Source organism: Lynx rufus, unplaced genomic scaffold, assembly GCF_022079265.1.
Source record: "Lynx rufus isolate CCGP_SWC_20201006 ecotype Redwood Valley unplaced genomic scaffold, mLynRuf1.p SCAF_13, whole genome shotgun sequence".
Lineage (NCBI taxonomy): Eukaryota > Metazoa > Chordata > Mammalia > Carnivora > Felidae > Lynx > Lynx rufus.
This window is the reverse complement of record NW_025814827.1, coordinates 52858828-52882834: the sequence shown is the minus strand read 5'-3', so window position 1 is coordinate 52882834 and position 24007 is coordinate 52858828. Positions and strand designations below refer to the sequence as shown.

Sequence of the window (24007 nt, the reverse complement as noted above, 5' to 3'; positions counted from 1 at the left end):
TAAACTCTCTTATAGTTGTTTAAACCAAAATCAAGAAACTAAAAGGAAATGAAATTGTGATACATGTTACAACATGGATGCATCTTGAAAACAATGCTAAGTAAAACAAGCACACACAAAAGGACAAATACTGTATGATTCCGCTTAGATGAGGTACGTAGAGCAGCCAAGTTCAAAGAGTACAAAAGTAGAATGGTGGTTGCCATGGGCTGGGAATGGGAAATTGGGACTTTAATGGATACAGAACTGCAGTTTGGGATGATGAAATCGTTCTGGGGTTGGATAGTGGTGACAACTGTACAATAGCGTGAATGCATTTAATGCCACTGAACCATACATTTAAAAAGGGTCAAAACAGTAAATTATGTAAATTATTTTACTATACCAAAAAAAAAAAAATCATTTCCTTAACGATCCACATCCAGTTCATCAGTAAGTCTCCTGTCTCTATATTCAAAATATTTTTATAAATGTTTTTATTTATTTTTGAGAGAAAGAGAGAACGTGCAAGCAGAGGAGGGGAAGAGAGAGAGAGAGAGAGAGAGGGAGACAGAGAATTCGAAGCAGGATGAGCTGTCAGAATAAAGCCCGACACGGGACTGGAACCCACAAATGGTGAGATCGTGACTTAAATCAAAGTCAGACACTTAACCTACTGAGCCACCCAGGTGCCCCCAAAATATTTTTAGAAGCTAAATACTTATCACTACACCTCTACCACCAAAGTAAATACAGTCCAAGCTATCGTCTTTAGCTTAAACTCCTGCATTAGGTACTAGGCAAGCCTCCCTGGTTCTATTCTTATTCCCTTGCATCTATGTCTATAATGCAGCCACATCCTTAATATCAAGGAGTAAGTTAAATCACGTCAGTGCCCTGGTCAAAAATCCGCCAGATCATGCTCAGAAAAAAAAGTCAGAAACGTCCACCATAGCTCATAAGGCTTTAACATGTCCCCTGCCTACCTCTCCAGGGGTCCACTCTAGTCACATCTGCTGTTCTTTAAAATAGGCCAAGTTGAGTCAACCTCAAGGCTTTTGCTTTTCCTTTGGCCCAATTTCTTAATTCATTTAGACCTCTGTTCAAACGTCTTCAGAGAGCAACTTCCTACAACCCTATCTGAAAGAGCATCTTCTGGGGTACCTGGGTCGCTCAGTTGGTTAAGCGTCCAACTCTTGATTTCAGCTCAGGTCATGATCTCACAGTCATGAGATTGAGCTCCATATCAGGGTCCACACCCGGTGTGGAGATTCTCTCTCTCCCTCTACCCCTCTCCTCTCTCTCCCTCCGCACCTGCACATTTTCTCAACATCTCTCTCTCTGTCTCAAAAAAAAATAAAAAAATAAAATAGCACCTTCCATCACTATCTCCTCACACTGTTTTATGATTTTTCATAAATTATTAATACCTCAGAGTATATGTTTATTATATCTCTTGCACTAGACTATAAACTCCTTAAAAACAGAAACTTAGACATTTTGACCACTCTTTCTCCAGGACCCAAGAAAGTGCCTAGCAAATGGTAAATACTCAGTAAATACTTAAACGAATGAATGAAAATATCTTTATCTGTAGAAGCACCAAGTATTATATCCTTCATTTTCATTTCATACAAAGAAATGTTATTCCACATTAAAGGAAATCATGTTATTTAAAATAACCAAGAGGAACCCACAATCACCCAATTTCCCATTTTGCCTTTTTAATCAGAGTCAGCCCTTGAACATGGAACAAACCCTTAAAAATGAAACAATGCTATCAAACTCTTAGTCAATGTGAATTTTACCTCAATTTTTAAAATTAACTAATTAAAGGGATGCCTGGGTGGCTCAGTCAGTTAAGTGACCAACTCTTGATTTCAGCTCAGGTCATGATCTCATGGTTCGTGAGATCGAACCCAGTGTCAGGCTCTGTGCTGACAGGGCACAGCCTGCTTTTAATTAAAATATTTTTTTGTTTTGTTTTGTTTTTTTAAAAAAAAGACTCTTCAATCAGTACCAGGCAACTCCTCTGATAATTGCTGCTCAGACCATCCCCTTCTTTTCACCAGTTCCCCACTAAGGAAATAGGAGAGAGACCACTGAGGTTCAAACTTCTAAACATTACTGTAAATATAAAGCCTTCCCTAACTTTATAAAGACTGGTCATTTCAGAAGATGTGTTACTGTATGTCTATAATATCTGAACACTTAGTTACCTTAATTGTTCACAGATGCCTTTAATTTTTATGTCTCTGAAGTCATCACTTAAATCACATTTCATTTGGTAATGGTATGATAAAATAATACACCATGCCTTAATTTCTATGACCAGTTCCTCTCCATCACTAAGGAGGTAATGGAAATTTAGCATTTGTTATTCTGTTGCATATATATAAGCACAAAGGCCAACAGACAAAATCACAAACCAAAGGAATTATGCCCATCCAAAATGAAAATTTTCAGTCATGTTTCTTGGCCAGAATACTCTTCAACTGCATAGAATGTTTTAAAAAGCCTAACAGAAATATGATACAGATATCCTCTTCTCCCTTAAGTAAGCTGTGTTTTTAATCATTTTTAAAGAAAATACATAAGAATAGGATTAGATAATGTTAGGTCATCTTTTATTTAAGGCAGCTCAAATAGCCCAAAGGATAGCTAGCACTATCTATCAAGATAGAGCCTTGATCAGTTTCCATGGTGACTGGCAAAGAGAACCATCACACTCCAGATAACATTCCAGCACAGATCTCAAGAGCAAAGCCTATTCCAGAGTTTGTAGAAAACTTGTGTGTCTTATTCTATTCAGGAAAAATCTAAAGAAAGAGCAACCATATCTCCATGCAGGGGATCCAGAATGCCTTTAAAGACTACCTGAATACTTTTCCTACCTTAATATAAGAATGTTACATTAAGAGCCACAGGCATAAACCAACTTGTCATTTATTGCTCTTAGAAAACCCTAGCTTGTTATCTGTCCTGACAGTAATAAAATCATCTTTTAAAGCAACAGTAAGCTAGAGTTCTCCCAACTCAGGAAAAAAAGGCAGTTGCACTTTATCAGTCACTGAAGTAGAACAGGCTGCCTAATTTCTTTAAGTGACCATTTAAGATTTTTACGAAAGTACAAAGGAGACTTATGTTCTTTTGGAAGACAAGAGAGGAGAAAGGGCTTCTGAAGAAGCTTAAGAATAATAGCTAAAGAACAATTTAAAACAGTAAGCCATTTTCTGCAAAATTGGTTGATGTGGTTAATTTGGCAAAGCATTTGAGACGCAAAGGAGGAAGCAAGAAAATGGTGAGAGGTTCAAGTTTATAATTATTTTGTCTTATTACACCAACAATAAATAAAGACTCTTTAAAAGTCTTCCCCTTTCATCTGAACACTCAGTGACCCATTTCTGCCCAGCAGTGCTGACCCTAGCCCTTTCACACAGTGCAACTGCCAAAAGCGAGCTATCACATGTTCCTGGCTAAAAGGAAATAGGCTGGAACGAAATCTGTAACATGAAATATTTCAAGGCCAAAATTAAAGCTTTAAAATGCCACAACTGAAAACAATACTGTTCTGATTTCAACTTCGTTCTCATGGCCTTCAATCTTAACAAAGCTTGTTTTAAATCTAATATTTGCCCATTTCCCTAAATGTTCTGGCACACAAGAATAATATTTCAAATAGAAGTATTTTGGGGTTTGTTGTCTGTGTTTTAAATGAAATAAAATTGTTCAACCACAGAATGTAAACTCCTTTATTGAAAAACTTGAATAGGCATTTAATAAAGCCCAGGAACTCAAACCTTTGGAGAAGTCCACCAAAGTGTTACCTGTTTTCAATTACCTAGCAAGCATTTACCAAGTATGTAATGATGGGCCAGGCAATAGTGGCAGATGATTTTAAGATGCAGTCCCTCACATCATGGAAGTTATGATCACTCTAATGGCAGGAGATAAACATATGAACCAATAGAGGAAGAAGTGATATTATTGAAGCCACTAGTAAGAGTTCACGTAGGAGGTGACAGTCAACATGAGACCTGAAGGGTGAAAGCAGCTGGGCAAGGAAGGCAAAGAGGACAGTCAATGCAAAGGCACAGTTAATTCAAAGTCAAGGGCAGAGAGGAAATTTAAGTAGAACAAACCTTTAAGAACTAAGCTAAGCAATCTGGACAAATCCTACAATCAATATGAGGAATTATTTAATTCAAGGTGGGAGAGATTATGTAGATCAAATAAGAGTTTATAAAAAACTCTTCAGTGAAAGGTGAAAGAATTCTTACCAAGGTTAATGATAATGGAGAAAAGGCCAGCACTTAGTGACTGATATACAAAAGCAGAGTGGGATCAGAGAAATGAAAGACAAGGATGATATCAAGGTTTCGAAGTAAGATACCAGGAGACCTGGTATAGTAGTTTTAAAACATGGACACATATTTTTTGATCCCCTCCCATCATGAAGTTAAGTTTATGTCTCCTCCTCTTGAATCTGGGAAGACACATGAGTACTTCAACCCAGAATCTAGGCTGACTCCCCTCTTTCTTCTCTTAGCCAAAGAGAAGATTGAGGCCTTTCTCTTTAGTCAAAGAAGGCCAGAGAGCTTCCTTCCTATTCACTGGGTCACTAACTCTTAGAGCCCTGAGCCACTATGTAAGAAGTCAACCTACTACACTAAGGTTACCATGCAGTAAAGAAGTTCACATAACATTTGGAAAAGCCATAGAAATGCTTTTGAGATCAATGATCTCAACTGAGATCAGCCCTCAAATAATCATCATCCAAGTACTAAGCATATGAGTGAAGAGCCTCCAGATAATTCCAGTCCCTAGCCAGGTCTTCCCTGGTGAAGTTTCAGTAGAACAGAGACAAGCCATCCCTGCTATATTCTGTCTGAACTCCTGTCTCACAGAATCTGTGAACATAATGGCTATCGCTTGATGTCACAAACTTTAGGGTAGTTTGTTACACATCAATAGATAACTGAAATGGGTGATGGTAACATATACGTAAATTATTAAGGAACACAGGAACAGAAGTTTGTAGAGAAAGATAATCATGGCAGTTCCATATCAATTATTTAAATCTGACATATCTGTAGAACACCAATGGAGATGTCGAGTAAACTAATGAAAATAAGGATTTTAAAAAAGAGACACTGACGAAGCAGTATATGAAAATAAAGGGAGGACATGTATGCATGAGGGAGAAAATAAGGTATAGAAATGGAATGACATGAAAAGTCAGAGAGGAAACTGAAAAGGTCAGAGAAAGAAGAATCAAGACAGAATGATGCTGTAAAAGCCAAACAAATATTCTCTAAGATGTCAGCACCTGTGGTCAGTAGAACCCAATGGAGTAGAAAATCAAGTAGAATTGAGAGAAAGGGAACAAATATTCATGGAAGATAGCTGGTGACTAGGAAAGGAAATTCAATAGTATGATAATAAGAAGTCAAATTATAGAAGTTGAGAAATAAATGAGAATTGGGTAAACTGACACAGCCAGTGTAGACTACGCTCTCCAGTATGAGTATGGCTGTAATGGGAATGTAACAGAGGGCAGAAGCTTGGGGGAAACAGGTAAAGAAGATATGCTGTTTTATTCACTCACCCAACAAATATACACATTTATATTTTTCAGTGTGTATGAGTAACATGAGTAGATCTATAGACCAAGAGGAAGGAGTTAGCAAATAGAAACTAAAGATAACCAAAAGGAATTTATGAATCAAACTGCTAGAAAAGGCAGGAAATGAAGGACAAAGAGTCCAGATAGAGGTATGAGGTCTGATATCACTTTCTCTGAGGCAGGAAGAGACAAGAGATCATATGACTGTATAAAGATACACTCGACAGAGGAAGAAAATAGTAAGTACGTTACCAATGGAAAGTCCATTATTCATGTGGATTAGGAGGCAAGACCACATGCTAGGAGTAAAGTAAATAAAATGGGATAGAAGGCTTGAGAGTGGGAAAAGCCATCTGTGGTAAGTGAGAAAGGAAGAAGACTGGAGACAAGAATCAGCAAGTCATACAGTGATCCCTGCTCGGAATGGAAATGACACTCTCCCAGTCACTCGGGCAGCAAATTAACTAAGATGAGGACAGAGGCAGGGCTTTTTCAATTCTGCATCCCCATGCTAAGTACAGCCCCTAGGAAACGACAGGCCTTCAATAAATGGTTGATAAATGAATAAACAAACCTATATATGAAGGAATAAGAAAAATTCATCAGAAATCTATTCATTCTTTTCAATGATTATAAAGTTATAATCCCCCATTCATGTATGTATGAATATGTGTAGCTATAATTATCAAATATTTGCAAGAAAAGTCATCAATTATTATGAATATTTCCATTTCCCATCCTGAAAGAAAGTCTTACTTTTAGTAAAGCTTTTTGCTCTAATTGCAAATATATTTTCTGAGTCTCTTTCTTTTTGGTAAATGTCAAAATTCATGAATTTAAATGCACTTATAAAACACATCTATCCACAAGAATTACCATTGAATTGAAGAACAAAAACAAGCAAAAAATAATCATTTTGCAATTGTTCCTTCTGGATCCCTTGCCCCAGTTTCCCTCTACCTTTAAAATAATTATACTTTAAACACTAATAGTGTACCCTTCCTCCAAAATAGCTAACCATAATATTGAGACAAAATATTTTTATAAGAAACTTATCTATTGCATATACAACAAAATTACCGTTTAAAAAAAAGACATTAATAACAAGTCAACTTAATATAGTGCAGCACTAGCATTAAAAAAAAGATGAGCCATGGGGCGCCTGGGTGTCAGTCAGTTGAGCATCTGACTTTGGCTCAGGTCATGATCTCATAGCTCGTGAGTTCAAGCCCTGCATCAGGCTCTGTACTGACAGCTCGGAGACTGGAGCCTGCTTCAGATTCTGTGTCTCCCTCTCTCTGTGCCACAACCCACTTGCATACTGTCTCTGTCTCTCTCAAAAATAAGTAAACATTTAAAAAAATTAAAAAAAAAAAAAGATGAGCCACAACCTTATGAACTTGCACTAAGTAGTATACATCAGGATTCCACATATGTAATTATGAGAAACACAGTCTCAACCATATTTAATCCAAATTCACATCATAACTAATATTCCAGATTATAATAACATGTTTGGGCTCGCATGTGGAATGTTATAACAGCTAATAAGAATAGCTCACATCAGCATTTATTGTGTGCCAGGCTCTGTGCTTAGTGCTTTATAAACATCATCTCCTTTAATACTTACAACCCTAAGAGGTAGGTATAGGTGGGCACCAGGGTGGCTCAGTCAGTTAAGTGTCCAACTCTTCATTTCAACTCAGGACATGATCTCACAGCTCATGAGATCAAGCCCCACGTTGGGCTCTGTGCTGACAGTGCAGAACCTGCTTGGGATTCTCTCTCTCCCTCTCTCCCTGCCCCTCCCATGCTTGCACTGCTTCTCTCTCTCTCTCTCAAAATAAATGAACATTAAAAAAAAAAAAAAAAAAAGAGGTAGGTACAGGCAAAAGTCCCACAGTTTCCAAGAGGCAAAGCCAGAATCAAGCCCTGTTTTGTCTGACATCAACAAGCTAGACTAGTAACTACTATACATATAACTATTAATGAAGAAAATCAGTGCCTTAAGTGGTGGTACATAATATGTTCCAAGATTACTGAAAATTCTAAAATCCGAAACTTCAATCGTGAACAAAAACTTCCTAATTTTTCCTAACATGAGCACAGAACTTCAAAAGCTTAAGAAAATCTTAATTCTATTTAAAGAAACACTCATGATAATTTGTGAAAAGGAGAAGGATGTCTGGAAAGAATAAGTGTAGGGGTGCCTGGGTGGCTCAGTCAGTTCAGCATCCGACTTCAGCTCAGGTCATGATCTCAAAGTCTGTGGGTTCGAGCCCCGCATCAGGCTCTGTGCTGACAGCTTAGAGCCTGGAGCCTGCTTCCAATCCTGTGCCTCCCTCTCTCTCTGCCCCTCCCCCACTCTCACTTTGTCTCATTCTGTCTCTCAAAAATAAATAAATGTAAAAAAAAAATTTAAAAGAAAGAATAACTGTAAAGACATTATGTGATCATGGGAAAAAAATATTTTGAGATATGAAAAAAAAACCACAACTCTTTGAAGATAATACTGCTTCATTTTCCATGTGTAAGTCCAATTAAAATTCTAATGATTCATTCTAGCAATGGAAATTAAGCAAAAAGTTTACAAAAATAGTCAAATAAATAAAATGTGTATTAACTTTTATTTTGAAATATTACTTACAGACTTTTATTTAGCTATCCACACTAAAAAGTGACTTAGAACTTACTATGTATCAGCCAGTGTGCTAAGCTCTCCACATATATTAACCCATTTAAGTTTTAATTATTTCATGTGCTCAGGGAAAAAAAGGCATCATTTATGGGAATGCAAGCTGGTGCAGCCACTCTGGAAAACAGTATGGAGGTTCTTCAAAAAACTAAAAATAGAACTACCCTACGACCCAGCAATTGCACTACTAGGTATTTATCCAAAGGACACAGATGTGCTGTTTCGAAGGGACACACGCACCCCCATGTTCATAGGAGTACTATCAACAATAGCCAAAGTATGGAAAGATCCCAAATGTCCATCGATGGATGAATGGATAAAGAAGATGGGATACACACACACACACACACACACACACACACACACACACACAATGGAGTATTACTCAGCAATCAAAAAGAATGAAATCTTGCCATTTGCAACTACATGGATGGAACTAGAAGGTATTATGCTAAGTGAAATTAGTCAGAGAAAGACAAATATCATGTGACTTCACTCATATGAGGACTTTTAAGACAGAGAACAGATGAACACAAGGGAAGGGAAGCAAAAATAATATAAAAACAGGGAGGGGGACAAAACATAAGAGACTCTTTTTTTTTTTAATTTTTTTTTTTAACATTTATTTATTTTTGACAGAGAGAGAGAGCATGACAGGGGAGGGTCACAGAAAGAGGGAGACACAGAATCTGAAACAGGCTCCAGGCTCTGAGCTGTCAGCACAGAGCCCGACGCAGGGCTCGAACCCACGGACGGCGAGATCATGACCTGAGCCGAAGTCGCACGCTTAACCAACTGAGCCACCCAGGCGCCCCATAAGAGACTCTTAAATATGGAGAACAGAGGGTTACTGGAGGGGTTGTGAGAGGGGGAATGGGCTAAATGGGTAAGGGGCACTAAGGAATCTACTCCTGAAATCATTGTTGCACTATATGCTAACTAATTTGGATGTAAACTTTTTAAATAAATAAATACATAAAATTAAGTAGAAGAAAAAAAGACATCATTTAGCCTTTAATGGCCAAATTATAAACAACTTATCCAATGCTTAGAATTTGCCACAGAAATGAAATATACATGTATGTGTGTATATAAATTCACAATCATTCTTCACTTAATGTTCCACTGTTATTACCAACATTTACCAAGAACCTACCATACACCATCACTGAACTAGGCACTGAGGATTTAAAAAAAATCATTGCCCCTAAAAGGTTCACAGGCTAGCATAGGAGATAAACAAATAGACAAACTCTTTTAAAATAATATGGAAAGTATTAATTCTTTCCTCAAAACATCATAGCAGAGAAAATAAAGAGCAGGGATCACCTCACAGAAGATACATAGTAAGAGTCTGAATAAGGCAGTGAATTAAGGACTAAAATGAGAGGACATAGTCTAGAGAACTTTAATGGGTAGAAGAAGTAGGAACGGGTGACTAATGACCCCACAGGACAAAGATGGTTATAGGAAAAGAGTTTGGTTTTATACATGCTGAGCTTGAATGTCTGTCAAACATTCAAGTGGATGTCTTCAGAGACAACTAGAAAGGCAGGTCTGGTACCCAGCAAAGAAATCTGGGCTGGTGATACATTTGGAATCAAAGACACATGGGTAGTAATACAGCAGAGGGAGAAATGAGATTAGCAGATAAAGAGTACAAAATGAGAAGAGGGTTAAGCAGAATCATGGAATGCACAAGCTTTCAAGAAGCAGGAACAGAACAGTGTATAGCCTACTAAGCCACAAAAAGTCCTCTCATACCACACCACTTCTCAAAAAAACAAAGAAAACTAAACTTTGCACTTAATATACTGTAAAACCATTCTATGTACTCAATTCATCCATGTGGCAAACATTTATTGTGTATTTCCTAAGTCATAAAGCACTGTGCTAGCTGCTAAGGGGTAGCCAAGGATAAAGACAACACAGTCTTCATTCATAAGAATCTAGCTAAGATAGGAATTGAGCAAGGAAGTTAAGAGCACAGGATCTAGGTTGGCATTCAAATCTTGGCTCTGCTATTTACTTCCTGAGTGAGACCCTAGGCAACATAGCCTCCAGGTACTTCTGCTTCCTTATCTGTAACAGGGATGATAATAGTACCTATTCCCATATGGTTGCTATGAAACATAAGTGAGTTAAGAACCATGTCAGGAGGAATAGTGCTTGACATATAATAAGCACTCAATAAATGCTAGTAATATCATTTGTTATTATAAAAATTATCAGAATGGTTGCATGGGCATAATAATAATAATAATAACAACAACAACAACAATAATAATAATAAATAGTGCTACTGGATTTCCCAATACAGAAAAAGAGAGGAATTCAGGGAGCACTTCATTACAACAATAATAATAATAAATAGTGCTACTGGATTTCCCAATACGGAAAAAGAGAGGAATTCAGGGAGCACTTCATTAAGGTGCCCCTGACAACAACAACAACAACAACAACAACAACAATAATAAAAAATAGTGCTATTGGATTTCCCAATATGGAAAAAGAGAGGAATTCAGGGAGCACTTCATTAAGCTGCCCCTGAGGGCAAAGCTGGCTCATACAGTGCCTCTGTGTGAATTAGAATGCAGCTTGCAGGGGTGCCTGGCTGGCTAAGTAGGTACATTATATGACTCTTGATACTGGGGGTCATGCGTTCAAGCCCCAGATTGGGCCTAGAGCTTACTTAAAAAATAATAAATAAACAAAACAAAAAATACTGCAGCCTCCAGTTACACAAGAAAAGGGTAGTTTGGATTTCTGTCATCACACAACCTCCCTGACAAGCACCCTTATGCAGGATATAACCAGCACAGCCATAAATGGCAGCCTGGAAGATAGGGCACGTAAAGCTGAAAAAAAGTAAAGAGGACACTCCAGCAGTAAGGTACAAGAAAGGCTGTAAGCGAGCAAGAACATAGTATATCCAAGCCCAAATTGGCAACTTCAAGCAACCCAGATTGGGTAGAGCTACAACACAAGGACCATTTAGGAGAGCCGAAGACAAACCCACAAAGAAAGATGAAAGCCATATCACTGAGGATCTTGAACACCAATAAATGCATTCAACAGTGACGCTGAGCAGGGGAGTGATGTAATTCCAATAGTGCTTTAGTAAGAGTAATCAGGTATTATGTTTGAATGGATTTGAACATGAGTAGGTAATGTATTTGATCACTGCAGTGGTCTGCTAGTGTATGAGTTCCTCAAGGGCATGGACTGTGTGTCTCATTCACTTCTGTATCCTCCAAACAAAGTTCTTGGGATGTAGTAGGCACTCAATAACTGTTTCAAGTATAAATGAATAAATGAGCCAAATAATAATGTGAGCCTTAGAGTAGAAATGGTGGCAACAGAAAAATACATCTTAAAAAAATATTGCAGAGAGAGAAATAAATATATTTGCTGGCTGATGAAATGTGGCAAGGATCAGACAGAATCAATAAAGACTGTAAAACTGATAAATACTATGGCACTGCATTACACATTTCTGTGAGAACCAAATACAATTATGTTCATGAAAATGCTCTATGAAAAAAAAAAGTTGCTTTTCTCTGAAATAAAAGCTACTCATCCTGGATGGATACACTACTATATTTGACCTTGAATACAGCTCATGATTTTAAGACATTCATCTTCCTTTTGTCTCCACTAGATTATAAAACCTTTAAGATACACAATGCGTCTACTGCTATGATGCACCATAAAACCTTAACTGTTATCTTAATTAACACTCTCTCACTCACAGAAGAAACTATTATTGAACCTAATTCATCTATATACCACCAAAATACACACACACAGATACATAGAAATATGTACAAATTATATAAGTGCATACACACACACACACACACACACACACACACACACACAACACTGTTTCATGAATGTAGCCTTGGCTGGCTGTGAACTCCCCCAACCCATTTATTTTTCTTTATATTTCCAGGGTGTCTGGCAATGAGTGTTACAGGTACTCAAATGTTATTTGGACTAAAATGAACTGAATTGACTTAGGAATCTCACAGAGCTTATCAATGGCTTCTGGTAGTCTTTATGTTTCCTTCTCCCAGGAGTGCTCTTCTCACTGTTTATTAAGTTATATTGTAGAAAAATGATATCCATAATATGGTTAAGATAGAAAGAGGAAAAATAAAAAAATATGATAGTCAATACGTATGATCAGTGGTGTGCCAGTAAATGTTTAACAATTGGTTCAGGGTGGGGTGGGATGCAGTGTCTGATTTTCAATATTTGTTGATTTCCATGGTTTAAATACTCTCACTGTGGCCTACTGCATGGTAACAACAGGATATCAACTAGTTCCCAAATTCCTGAAAATTTAACAATCAGCACTCTCAAACTAGCATGAGCCAGCTCCAAAAAACCACTGGAGGCAATATTTAGACACATGGCACACATGATCCCAAACTCTGCCCTGCAATACTACCTTCTACATTCCCAAAGGTAAGTACCAAAGACTAGGAAAAGGGAAAATCCATACCCTATTCCTGGAAGGCCTTTACTTCAATCTACAAAGTAGTCTTCTTTTAAACTGGGTCCATAACCCAACCCAGAAATTTCTTTTGCGGAAGCTAGTGACATCTGAACTTTTCTGATCATGAACTCCAATAAGTAAAAAAATGTCTGAGCATACATCCCTAATATATGTTAATATATTTGTTTATAAATTACATAGAGCTACTGTATACACTATATATACTAATATAGTATAAATTCCAAAAAATACCAAAAAAACAAATTTTAAAAGATAAGATAAAATTGGGGCGCCTGGTGGCTCAGTCGGTTGAGCATCCAACTTCGGCTTGGGTCATGATCTCACAGCTCGTGAGTTCAAGCCCGGCGTCGGGCTCTGTGCTGACAGCTCAGAGCCTGGAGCCTGCTTCAGATTCTGTGTCTCCCTCTCTCTCTGACCCTAACCCACTCGCATTCTGTCTCTGTCTCTCTCAAAAATAAAATAAACATTAAAAAAAAAATTAAAAAAAAAAGATAAGATAAAATTTAATACAAATGGGAAAGAAAAATTTCCCTCCCACATCCCAATGGACTATCTTACACACACCCCCAGTGTTTACAAAATCCAGTTTAGAGATTAAAGTCAACATGAAAAGTAAAATGAATAGCTTCCTGGCCCTGTCTCCCTTTCCTGGATCTTCCCACTCCAATGCTGAAAAAAGGTAAGCACCAACCCATGGAAAAGAAAGGAAGTAAGAGGGGTGCCTGGGGAGCTCAGTCAGTTAAGATGACTCTTGATTTTGTCTCAGGCCATGATCTCATGGTTCAAGAGTTTGAGCCCTGCACAGGGCTCTGTGCTGACAGCACAGCCTGCTTAGGATTCTCTGTCTCCCTCTCTCTCTGCCCCTCCCCCGCTCATACCCTCCCCCACCCCCTCTCAAAATAAATAAACATTAGAAAGAAAGAAAGAAAGAAAGAGAGAAAGAAAGAAAGAAAGACCAACCAAGGTCTTGAACAAAGTTGGTCTACAGAAAAGCAAATCAGAGACCCCTTTTAAAAACACTACAATACAATACAACTCTGTGGACAAGCTCCACCAAATTAACACTCCATGAAAATGAATCATTAGAGAGGCTCTAAAAACACCATCCTTAATGGAGTTTTTAACCCCATAAAGTGATATACCCTGACCATCTATATCAACCCAGGCAAATAGAAGAGCTGAGAGGAACCTTGGGTTTCCCCTAAGGACCAAACATGTCCTCCAAACAATATTTTGTAGTATTTTAATATTAATAAAATATTAAGTTGGAGGGTGCCTAGGTGGCTCAGTCAGTTAAGCATCCAACTTTTGACTTCGGTTCAGGCCATGATATCATGGTTCAAGAGTTTGAGCCCCACGTTGGGCTCTGCACTGACAGTGCAGAGCATGCTTGGGATTCTCTCTCTCCCTCTCTCTCTTTCCCTCTCCTGCTGGTACGTGAGCACACAGCCCAAATGTGTGCTCTCTTTCTCTCTCAAAATAAATAAACTTTAAATACATAAAATAAAGTAAAATAAAATAAAATCTTAAGTTGGGAAATACAGAGTACAAAACTATGCCATTGCCACGTAGTATTCCTAAGAAACTTAACAGAAGACCATGGGGGAGGGGAAGAAAAAAAAAAAGGTTAGAGAGGGAGGGAGCCAAAACATAAAGACTCTTAAAAACTGAGAACAAACTGAGGGTTGATGTGGGGTGGGAGGGAGGGGAGAATGGGTGAGGGGTATTGAGGAGGGCACCTGTTGGGATGAGCACTGGGTGTTGTATGGAAACCAATTTGACAATAAATTTCATATAAAAAAATAATAAAATAAAATAAAATAAAATAAAATAAAAACTATGCAAGATGCATTTACATCATATAGAACAGATACAGCTTTTCTTTTCTATATGCAGGCTGTCCCTCTGGCAGGTCACTCTGGCAGGTCACAAACATGCTAGACTCTAATCAAAAATAGTAACTTTGCTAAAAAAAAAAAAAAAAATCAAGAAATGAAAAACAAAAAAACACCTTCATCAGGATCATAGACAACGAAAGGAAGATTTTACAAACATGTTTAAAAACACTTGAGGATACTAAAGACTTCTGAAGAAATGAGCCAGGTAAAGTATTATTGCTTTTCCTTTCTTGTTGCCATTTCCCTATCATACATATAAAGCATTAAAGATGGATCTGCCCTCATCCTTGCTCCCTGAAAGAAGAAAAGAAAACCACAAAAAAAAAGAAGAAAAAAAAAAAAACTTTCTGAGCTACCATCTCATCAAGACTGGCAATATTTAACATGAAGGAACCAACCCTTCTTTAACTATTCTTTTCATCATTTGCTCTCTTATTCCATTATTGCGTCACACTGACTTAAGACTCAAAGCTTTGGCTAAAATGATAACCAAATTAAAAGATCCCCACACCTACAAATTTATCTACCTTCTCAACCACTGAATCTTCCCTGTTTCCTCCCTTCTTTAAGCAAGATGAGGGCTCTTCTTCAGGGTAACTCAGTGCCCTAATAAAAATTATTTTTAAAAATTTATTACTGGTTCTTACTTCAATATGGTTACCTAAACTCTTCAAATTCCCACTGATACAACAAGAGAAAAAATAGTTTAAAACTAAATAAAAAAACATAACCACACTAGAAAACAAAAAGAACCACCAAGCTAAGTAAATAGAGATCACCTTGGTGGCTCAGTTGGTTGAGCATCTGACTTCAGCTAAGGTCATGGTCTCATGGTTGCTGAGTTCAAGTCCCATATCAGGCTTACTGCTGTCAGCGCAGAGCCTGCTTCAAATCCTCTGTCCCCTTTTCTCTCTGCCCCTCCCCCAGCCTGTGCTCTCTCAAAAATAAATAAAACATTTTAAAAAGAAAAAAGAAAACAAAGAGGGTGACATTAGGAGGTAAGAGTTTTCACAAACTCTAGATCCAGGATTCTCAAAGATGAGCATGCCTCAAAATCATATAGATGGCTGGTTAAAACAGATTCCAGCTAATATAACACTGTGTCAAATATACTTCAATAAAAAATTAAATTTAAAAATACAATGTATGGAAATACACACACACACACACACACACACACACAGATTGTGGGACTCCACCCTCATGGTTTCTAATTCAGATTTCGGTTCGGCTCAAGATTTTGTATGTCTAACAATTTCTCAGGTGGTGCTGATTCTACTGGTCTGAGCACCACATTATAAGAACCACCAAGCTAAGTAAATACAGATCACTAAAAGGGACACTTTTTTATTAGTTCTAATTAGCATCCTCAGAGAGATTCAAATGAATGATACAGCCATTGTTTTTCTGGTATGTGTAAAATATGAAAGAGTTTTGGAAAACTGGAAAAAATACAATTTCTGAATTTAAAAATAAAACTCAGAAGGGCTAAATAACAACTAAAACCCAACAAAGCAGTGTGGAAAATAGTCTAAGATATCTTCCAAAACATATAGCAAACAAAAGACAAAGAAATGGAGAATATGAAAGACAAATTAATAAGCATAAAGAGTTAATACCTATCCAGTAGGTACCTGGAGAGAGAACAAACACACCACTTAAAGTAAACAAGGAAGAGGCACCTGGATGGCTCAGTTGGTTAAGTGTTCAGCTCAGGTCATGATCTCACAGCTCATGAGTTTGATCCCAATGTTGGGCTCTGTGAGGACAGCTCAGAACCTGGAGCCTGCTTTGGATTCTGTGTCTCCCTCTCTCTCTGCCCTTCCCCCTGCTCGCATTCTGTCTCTCTCTCTAAGATAAACAAACATTTTAAAAAATAATAAAAAATGAAGTGATCAAGGAAGAAATTTCCCTAAGCTGAAAAAGACTCAAACCTTGATACTGCTTGGCTAACTTCCAAGCAGGCAAAAAATTTTAAAGCCAAAAACTGGACACATATTTATGACATTTCTAAACTTAAAATACATAAAGAAAACCCTAAAAGCTTTGAGGGGAAAAACACAGGTTATTACAAAGCAATATGAATCCTATTAGCATCAGACATTTTATTAGCATGTGAGAAGAAAAAGGAATGTTGTTTACAAGGTTCAGAGATGCAATTATTTTGAACCTGGAAGTCTACATCTAGTCAAACTATCAAATACAAAGGCAAAATAAAGACATCTTTGGAAATTTAAAACTAAGAAAACTGACTTCCTGTCCATATTTATTTCCTACTTCTACTGTGAGAAATTATCACGTAAGTCCAAAATGGATTTCAATGAGCTAAAATTAAGGCGTTGACAGAGTTACATATGTTTTGGAAGCTCTAAGAAAGAATCCATAAACTTGCCTTTTCTACCTTCTAGAGGCTGCCTAAATTCCTTGACCCCTTTCATTTTCATTATCATTAAATGTTATCAGTACTTATGGCAGACTTTTTAGTTCCTTAAAGAAATACAAGTGACTACAGCTACACTACACAGCCTCTGACAGAGTAAATGAAAAATATCAGTACGTTCTTTATCATTTCCCTAAAAAGCATTTTAATCAATTAATATTCATAATAATAAACACCTACCGAATCATTCGCTGCTAGTGCAAGTGCAAGGTTCACTGTAAGAAACAAAAAAGTAATTAAATTTAGTAATGTTCCTTCTACTAAAATTCAGTTTGCCTTTTAATATTTTCAATGTAATAACCAAAACATGAGAAATTTTTAATATATCCCCCACACTGGTATAAAACAAAGACAAAGAAAGAATACAGAAAGTAAAAAAAGACAAAAAGAGACAGTAATATTCCAACAGCAATAGATGCCTACCCTAAAATTAATATTTTAAATAATTCATTTTTATAATGTAATAATTTAAATAATCTACTTAGTTTTTTAAAAAAACAATCTTGGGGCGCCTGGGTAGCTCAGTTGGTTAAACATCCGACTTCAGCCTAAGTCATGATCTCATGGTTTGTGAGTTCCAGCCCCGCGTCAGACTCTGTGCTGACGGCTCAGAGCCTGAGGCCTGTCTTCCTCTCTCTTTGCACCTCTCCTGCTCATGCTCTGACTCCCAAAAATAGATAAATGTTATAAAAAAAAAAAAATGTTAATGGTACATAGAGTTCAATTATTTTCAAAAACATTGTGCAGAAAAAGTATCTACCTTTTAATAAAAATGTATATGATCTTACTGCCTTTGAAAAATAAATGCTGGTAATGCAGGAATTCTAAATACCTAACTCACAAATACCCCTATATAAAAGGCTAGCTCATTTTGCAGAGGAAAGGGAAGAAGGTCAAAGGTAAGGCAGTAAAACATGTTCCCAAAACTGCCTATTGCTAGTGAATCCCAAAACATAAAGAAGGAAAATAGTCTCAAAGCTACTTTTAGCCCAGCAATAGAGAGATGCTACATCTGAGATGAAGAGAGGTCTGAAGGTAAAACAGTTCCAAGACTGATAAATAAACAGACTCTCATACTGTGAATCACATTTCCTTAACAGAACAATGTTATAAATCATGCTGAGATGGTTTCCTTAAAGCAGCTAAGAGCATAAATTTTCAAGGCAGACCTGGTTCAAATCCTAGTTCTACCATCTTCTATTACATAACCTGGAGTAGGATATTTTACCCCTAAATCTATTTCCTCCTGTATAAAATGAGGATAATTCCTATGTCATAACCATTATGAGAATTAAATGAAAAACTGATACGAAATAGTTAGACTAGGCCATGACACCTGACTAATTTTTATAAATTACAAAATAATTCTGAATTTCAAGTACATCATACGTTAAACATAAACTAACTATTAAGCAGAAAGTTTTAGAGAGTGATTCATCTAGTGTTAGGGTCTTCTCACATTCACACAATGGAATCACAAAGAATGTTTGTATTCATCATATGTCATCATTGTAATCAAAAATATCTCGGGCATACATTTTCTTTTTTTTTTTTTTTTTTTTTTTTTTTTATGAAGTTTATTGACAAATTGGTTTCCATACAACACCCAGTGCTCATCCCAAAAGGTGCCCTCCTCAATACCCATCACCCACCCGCCCCTCCCTCCCACCCCCCATCAACCCTCAGTTTGTTCTCAGTTTTTAACAGTCTCTTATGCTTTGGCTCTCTCCCACTCTAACGTCTTTTTTTTTTTTTTTTCCTTCCCCTCCCCCATGGGTTCCTGTTGAGTTTCTCAGGATCCACATAAGAGTGAAACCATATGGTATCTGTCTTTCTCTGTATGGCTTATTTCACTTAGCATCACACTCTCCAGTTCCATCCACGTTGCTACAAAAGGCCATATTTCATTTTTTCTCATTGCCACGTAGTATTCCATTGTGTATATAAACCACAATTTCTTTATCCATTCATCAGTTGATGGACATTTAGGCTCTTTCCATAATTTGGCTATTGTTGAGAGTGCTGCTATGAACATTGGGGTACAAGTGCCCCTATGCATCAGTACTCCTGTATCCCTTGGGTAGATTCCTAGCAGTGCTATTGCTGGGTCATAGGGTAGGTCTATTTTTAATTTTCTGAGGAACCTCCACACTGTTTTCCAGAGCGGCTGCACCAATTTGCATTCCCACCAACAGTGCAAGAGGGTTCCCGTTTCTCCACATCCTCTCCAGCATCTATAGTCTCCTGATTTGTTCATTTTGGCCACTCTGACTGGCGTGAGGTGATACCTGAGTGTGGTTTTGATTTGTATTTCCCTGATAAGGAGCGACGCTGAACATCTTTTCATGTGCCTGTTGGCCATCTGGATGTCTTCTTTAGAGAAGTGTCTATTCATGTTTTCTGCCCATTTCTTCACTGGGTTATTTGTTTTTCGGGTGTGGAGTTTGGTGAGCTCTTTATAGATTTTAGATACTAGCCCTTTGTCCGATATGTCATTTGCAAATATCTTTTCCCATTCCGTTGGTTGTCTTTTAGTTTTGTTGGTTGTTTCCTTTGCTGTGCAGAAGCTTTTTATCTTCATAAGGTCCCAGTAATTCACTTTTGCTTTTAATTCCCTTGCCTTTGGGGATGTGTCGAGTAAGAGATTGCTACGGCTGAGGTCAGAGAGGTCTTTTCCTGCTTTCTCCTCTAAGGTTCTGATGGTTTCCTGTCTCACATTTAGGTCCTTTATCCATTTTGAGTTTATTTTTGTAAATGGTGTGAGAAAGTGGTCTAGTTTCAACCTTCTGCATGTTCGGGCATACATTTTCAAATGGGAAGAATTTTGAGATAGTTTGGGACAAGAATAAATATATATAAGGGAAAGAAATATAATACCAACAGAGTTAAACAGAAACAACTTATTTCTAAGGTTTATGTATGTAGATAGAGCTGTTAGGAAAAAGTAAAGGCCAGCTCTCTGGGAGGAATGACATAATGCTAACATAACAAAAAAAGCAAGGAAGGGGCATTCACTGAAACACTACTATGTGTCACAACTGTATATTTTCTCATTTATTTTCCTATTTAAATGCTGTGACAGGGGTGCCCCAGGTGGCTCAGTTGGTAAAGCGTTCAACTCTTGACCTTAGCTCAGGTCTTGATCTCACAGTTGTGAATTCAAGCCCCATGCTGGGCTCCACGATGGATGTGGAGCCAACTTAAGAAACATAAAATGCTGTCACATTCCATGGCAACAGATGATCTGCTAACCAAAAACAAAACTATGTGCTAAGTACTAACCTAAAGACCCAACAAATTATATTGTATAAAACTCAAAAAACTTAGAGATATTATCATGAAAATACTTTCCACCTTTAATCACAGAGATGCAAAAGGATTCACATCACTGAAATCAAATAAATGTACTCTAAATTTTCAAAAAACAAGAAGAGATGGATGCTAGAACCAAAGTCTAAAAGCTTCTATATTTTAAAAATGAAACATTAAATAGATGGATTATAGGCCCTTAGAAAAGAAGGTAAAAATGTGTAGCTTATAGCATTAATTACAAACATCACTAATCATTTTAATAATAATACAGTATCTATCAAATAGTAATATATTAGAGGCCTATTATTACTATAATATTTGGTAAATTTTAGTTTCTTCAAAATATCTGAAAAACTCTTCCACAATTAACTTCAGGTAAAAATGAGAAAATTGAACTAATAACACTATCTAGTTGGATTTGTACCTGGTTGTAAAACTATAAAACTGCTATACTGGGAAATTACTAAATATGGTTTCAAGTGAAGACAAGATCTCTAGTGATAGTCACAGAACTCTGTACTAGCCCTTATTTCAAAAATGTCATTGATTTCAATGGAACTGAAAGATTTTAAGGTACAAATGTCCCCCAACTTTAAGTTCAATAGTCTGAAAAAAAAAAATGACTTCAAGGATCTTGCCAGTCTAGGGCTATACCAAAATCAACAAATAAACTATAATGAGGACAGTCATTTTCTAAATATCATCTGCAACAAATGGGGCTCCTAGATGGCTGAGTCAGTTAAGTATCTGACTCTTGATTTTGGCTCGGGTCAGGATCTCACAGTCATAAGATGGAGCCCAAAGCTGGCTCTGAGCTGGGCCAGGAGCCTGCTTAAGATTCTCTCTCCCTCTGCCCCTCACCCGCTCTTGCAGGCACATGCACAGGCAGTCTCTCTTCTCTCCTCTAAAAAAAAAAAAAGAGAGAGAGAGAGAAAGAAAAGAAAAAAAAAAATCATCTGCAAAAAGACAGTGGGATAAAACCTGAACTAGCAGCCATTCCCACTGAAATGACTGAAAATTAAGTATAAGGAAACAATAAGATAAAGAGTGTTTTATGACTACAAATTAATAATACAAGTCACCTCTGTTGTGCAGGTTTGGAAGGAGGGAAGTCTTTACCCTTTTACATTACACTGGAATAATCTTTTTAGCAATAAAAAATTTCTTTTGAAAAACTTTGGGAATATCTAGCTATTAGTCGTGGATGGTAACTCTTATTTCTGGTGGCATTTCTCCTATGGATTCTGAAAGCAGCACTTCAGTCATGATGAAATCTACAAATAAAAAGAGCCACCAAAAACAAATTCTCTGCTCCAAGATTATTAATGTAAAAGATATAAAGATTAGGTGATATTTTAAATAACTGAAACAATGTTAAACCTTTCCAAGCATTTTCAAATATTAGATCAATGGTGATTTTATAATATTATGTTAAATGAAAAATGGACACAATAATGTAGAAATTCTCATTGCAACTGTGCAGCTATATGTACATTGATAGACCAGAAAAGAATATCAAAGAATAGAAATAATTTGTATTAAAGTTACCAAATGTTTAAAAAATAGTAACATCAACCGAATACTGAGCATTTACTACTTAGAAGACACTGGGCTAAGTGGTTAGCTTATTTAATTTACATAGCTACACTATGAAAAAGATTATCAGCATTGCCATTTGACACTTAACTGAATATCTGGGCAATCTCGTGGGCAACTGGACCAAGTTTTCCTCAATCAAGAAGTCAAACACGTGGCTATGTACCTAGTTTTTTCTAAATGCAAATCTAAGGTCCTAATCACTACCAACTCCTGGTACTAGGGAATCAGCTATTAGGAATTTCACAAATAACTCTTTAAAAATCAAAACTGGAATTTTAATGCTGTGCGGTTGCCAGTTGGCATTAATTCCTAATCGAAATCAGAATATCCTACAATACCTGCTGTAGTAGATTTTCCAACTCCACCTTTTCCAGAAGCCACAACTATAACTTGCTTTACACCTTGTATTGGTTTCTGCTTTGGAAGTCCTCGGGACAGGATTTGTGATCTTCTTTGTTTTAGGGTCTCACTGTCACCGCCAGATAACTTAAAAAAAATAAAAATTAAAAAAAGTTTTAAAATGAGCCATCTCCATTATCATGCTGTTAAAGTACAAATTCGGAGTTTGTAAGAGGGGTTTCTTTTCTAGGCTAATTCTAATTTCCATTAGTTCGGTTTTTCGTCCTACCTATTGATATTGATCACAAAGGTAAAAATATACTGTTCAAATTGAAATTTACCTGCCAGGATATGCAGACGTAAAAAACGGAAAGTAAATAAACTGCCTCTGTGCAGAGTTAAGCTTTCTTCTCCTTAAACTATTTTCTAAATAAACCAACACAGAAAACAGTGTACAAGCCACACATCCATGTTTTAGGAATCTGTTGCATATCCCGCCTCGCCTCGGCCGGTTCTACTGGGGCCTGCTTATAAAGTGGGGACGTTCAGCCAACTGAGATCTCAGTCTGTCACCGAGTCAGTGGGGGCCCCGTTAAGGTCTGAGGAGGGTCGTCGGCAAGAGGCTATGCCAGGGCACCTGCGGCCCTGCCGCCCTAGCATCTCCGTCCCTCCCGCTTCCCCCTGTCCTGCAGCATCACGGACCTGGCGCCGACAAACCAACACTTGGCTTCGCCCAAGCGGTACACTGGTCCCACCGCCACCCCGAAGCGACACCCCACCAAACAAGAGCAAACGCTGCCAAGACCCCATAGCGTAGAACGCTGCTTTAAGCGCAGCCCGGAAACCGTCGCGGCCGGCGTGGAGTGATGACGTCACGTAGTAACGCTCGGCTTCCTCCCCCTAGCGACTAGCCGCCTTTGAATTTCCTCAGCCCAAGAACGCAGCTTGTTAATACGAACATTTCGTAGCCAGGTACAAACATTTCACAGCAAATGTTTGTGAATGTCTTCACAGACCTCATCTATTTGGTCCTCACAGAAATTCTCGAGTAGGTAGATAGGAGATTCTTTACTAGCAGTAGCCTCTCTTCAGGGGTAAGAAATCAGACTGAGACCTGACCCGACTGAAAAGAGGTAGGAAATGGTAAAACTTCAAAATGAATCCAGGTTTTCTCACTGCGCAGACTATGGTAACTTAAACATTGCCACTGTTAACTTTACCTTTCTTCCCCCTGCGTGATATACAGTAACGGTCTGTGTTCATGTTTACTGCTGTGTTGCTGACAATTCCTTTAAACAGAAGTGTGGTGCTTTGCTGGTCTTGGAAAAGTTTAGCTAAATCAGAAAGCAGCTCTAATGAAGTAAGTTTTGCTCAAGAAGGAAGTGAGACAAGGCTTGAGGGAGAAGGTGGGATTTATTTTGGTATGAGGAATGAAGAATTCTTACATCCAAAACTGATGGGAACTAAGGAAATGGCCGTAAGTGAGAAAGCCGATACAAAAACCCAGACCCAGCAAAAGGATCCTTTAGGGTGTAGGTTGGTTTACTCTCATGATATTTTCTAAAGTTAATTTTAATTAACTTTTTTTTTTTTT

The 24007-nt window shown here is 37.5% G+C and overlaps 1 protein-coding gene across 1 annotated transcript in view; it reads right to left on the bottom strand.

Moving 5' to 3' along the window:
- NUBPL (NUBP iron-sulfur cluster assembly factor, mitochondrial) overlaps positions 1-23223 on the bottom strand; it is a 223000-nt gene extending 199777 nt beyond the window's left edge. The window contains exons 1-3 of the mRNA XM_047075581.1: positions 23116-23223; positions 22413-22560; positions 17344-17378 (exon numbers count right to left, since the gene is read on the bottom strand). Coding sequence (XP_046931537.1) covers positions 17344-17378; positions 22413-22560; positions 23116-23223 — 291 coding nt within the window. The remainder of the gene's footprint in view (positions 1-17343; positions 17379-22412; positions 22561-23115) is intronic.
- Positions 23224-24007: the final 784 nt, after the last annotated feature.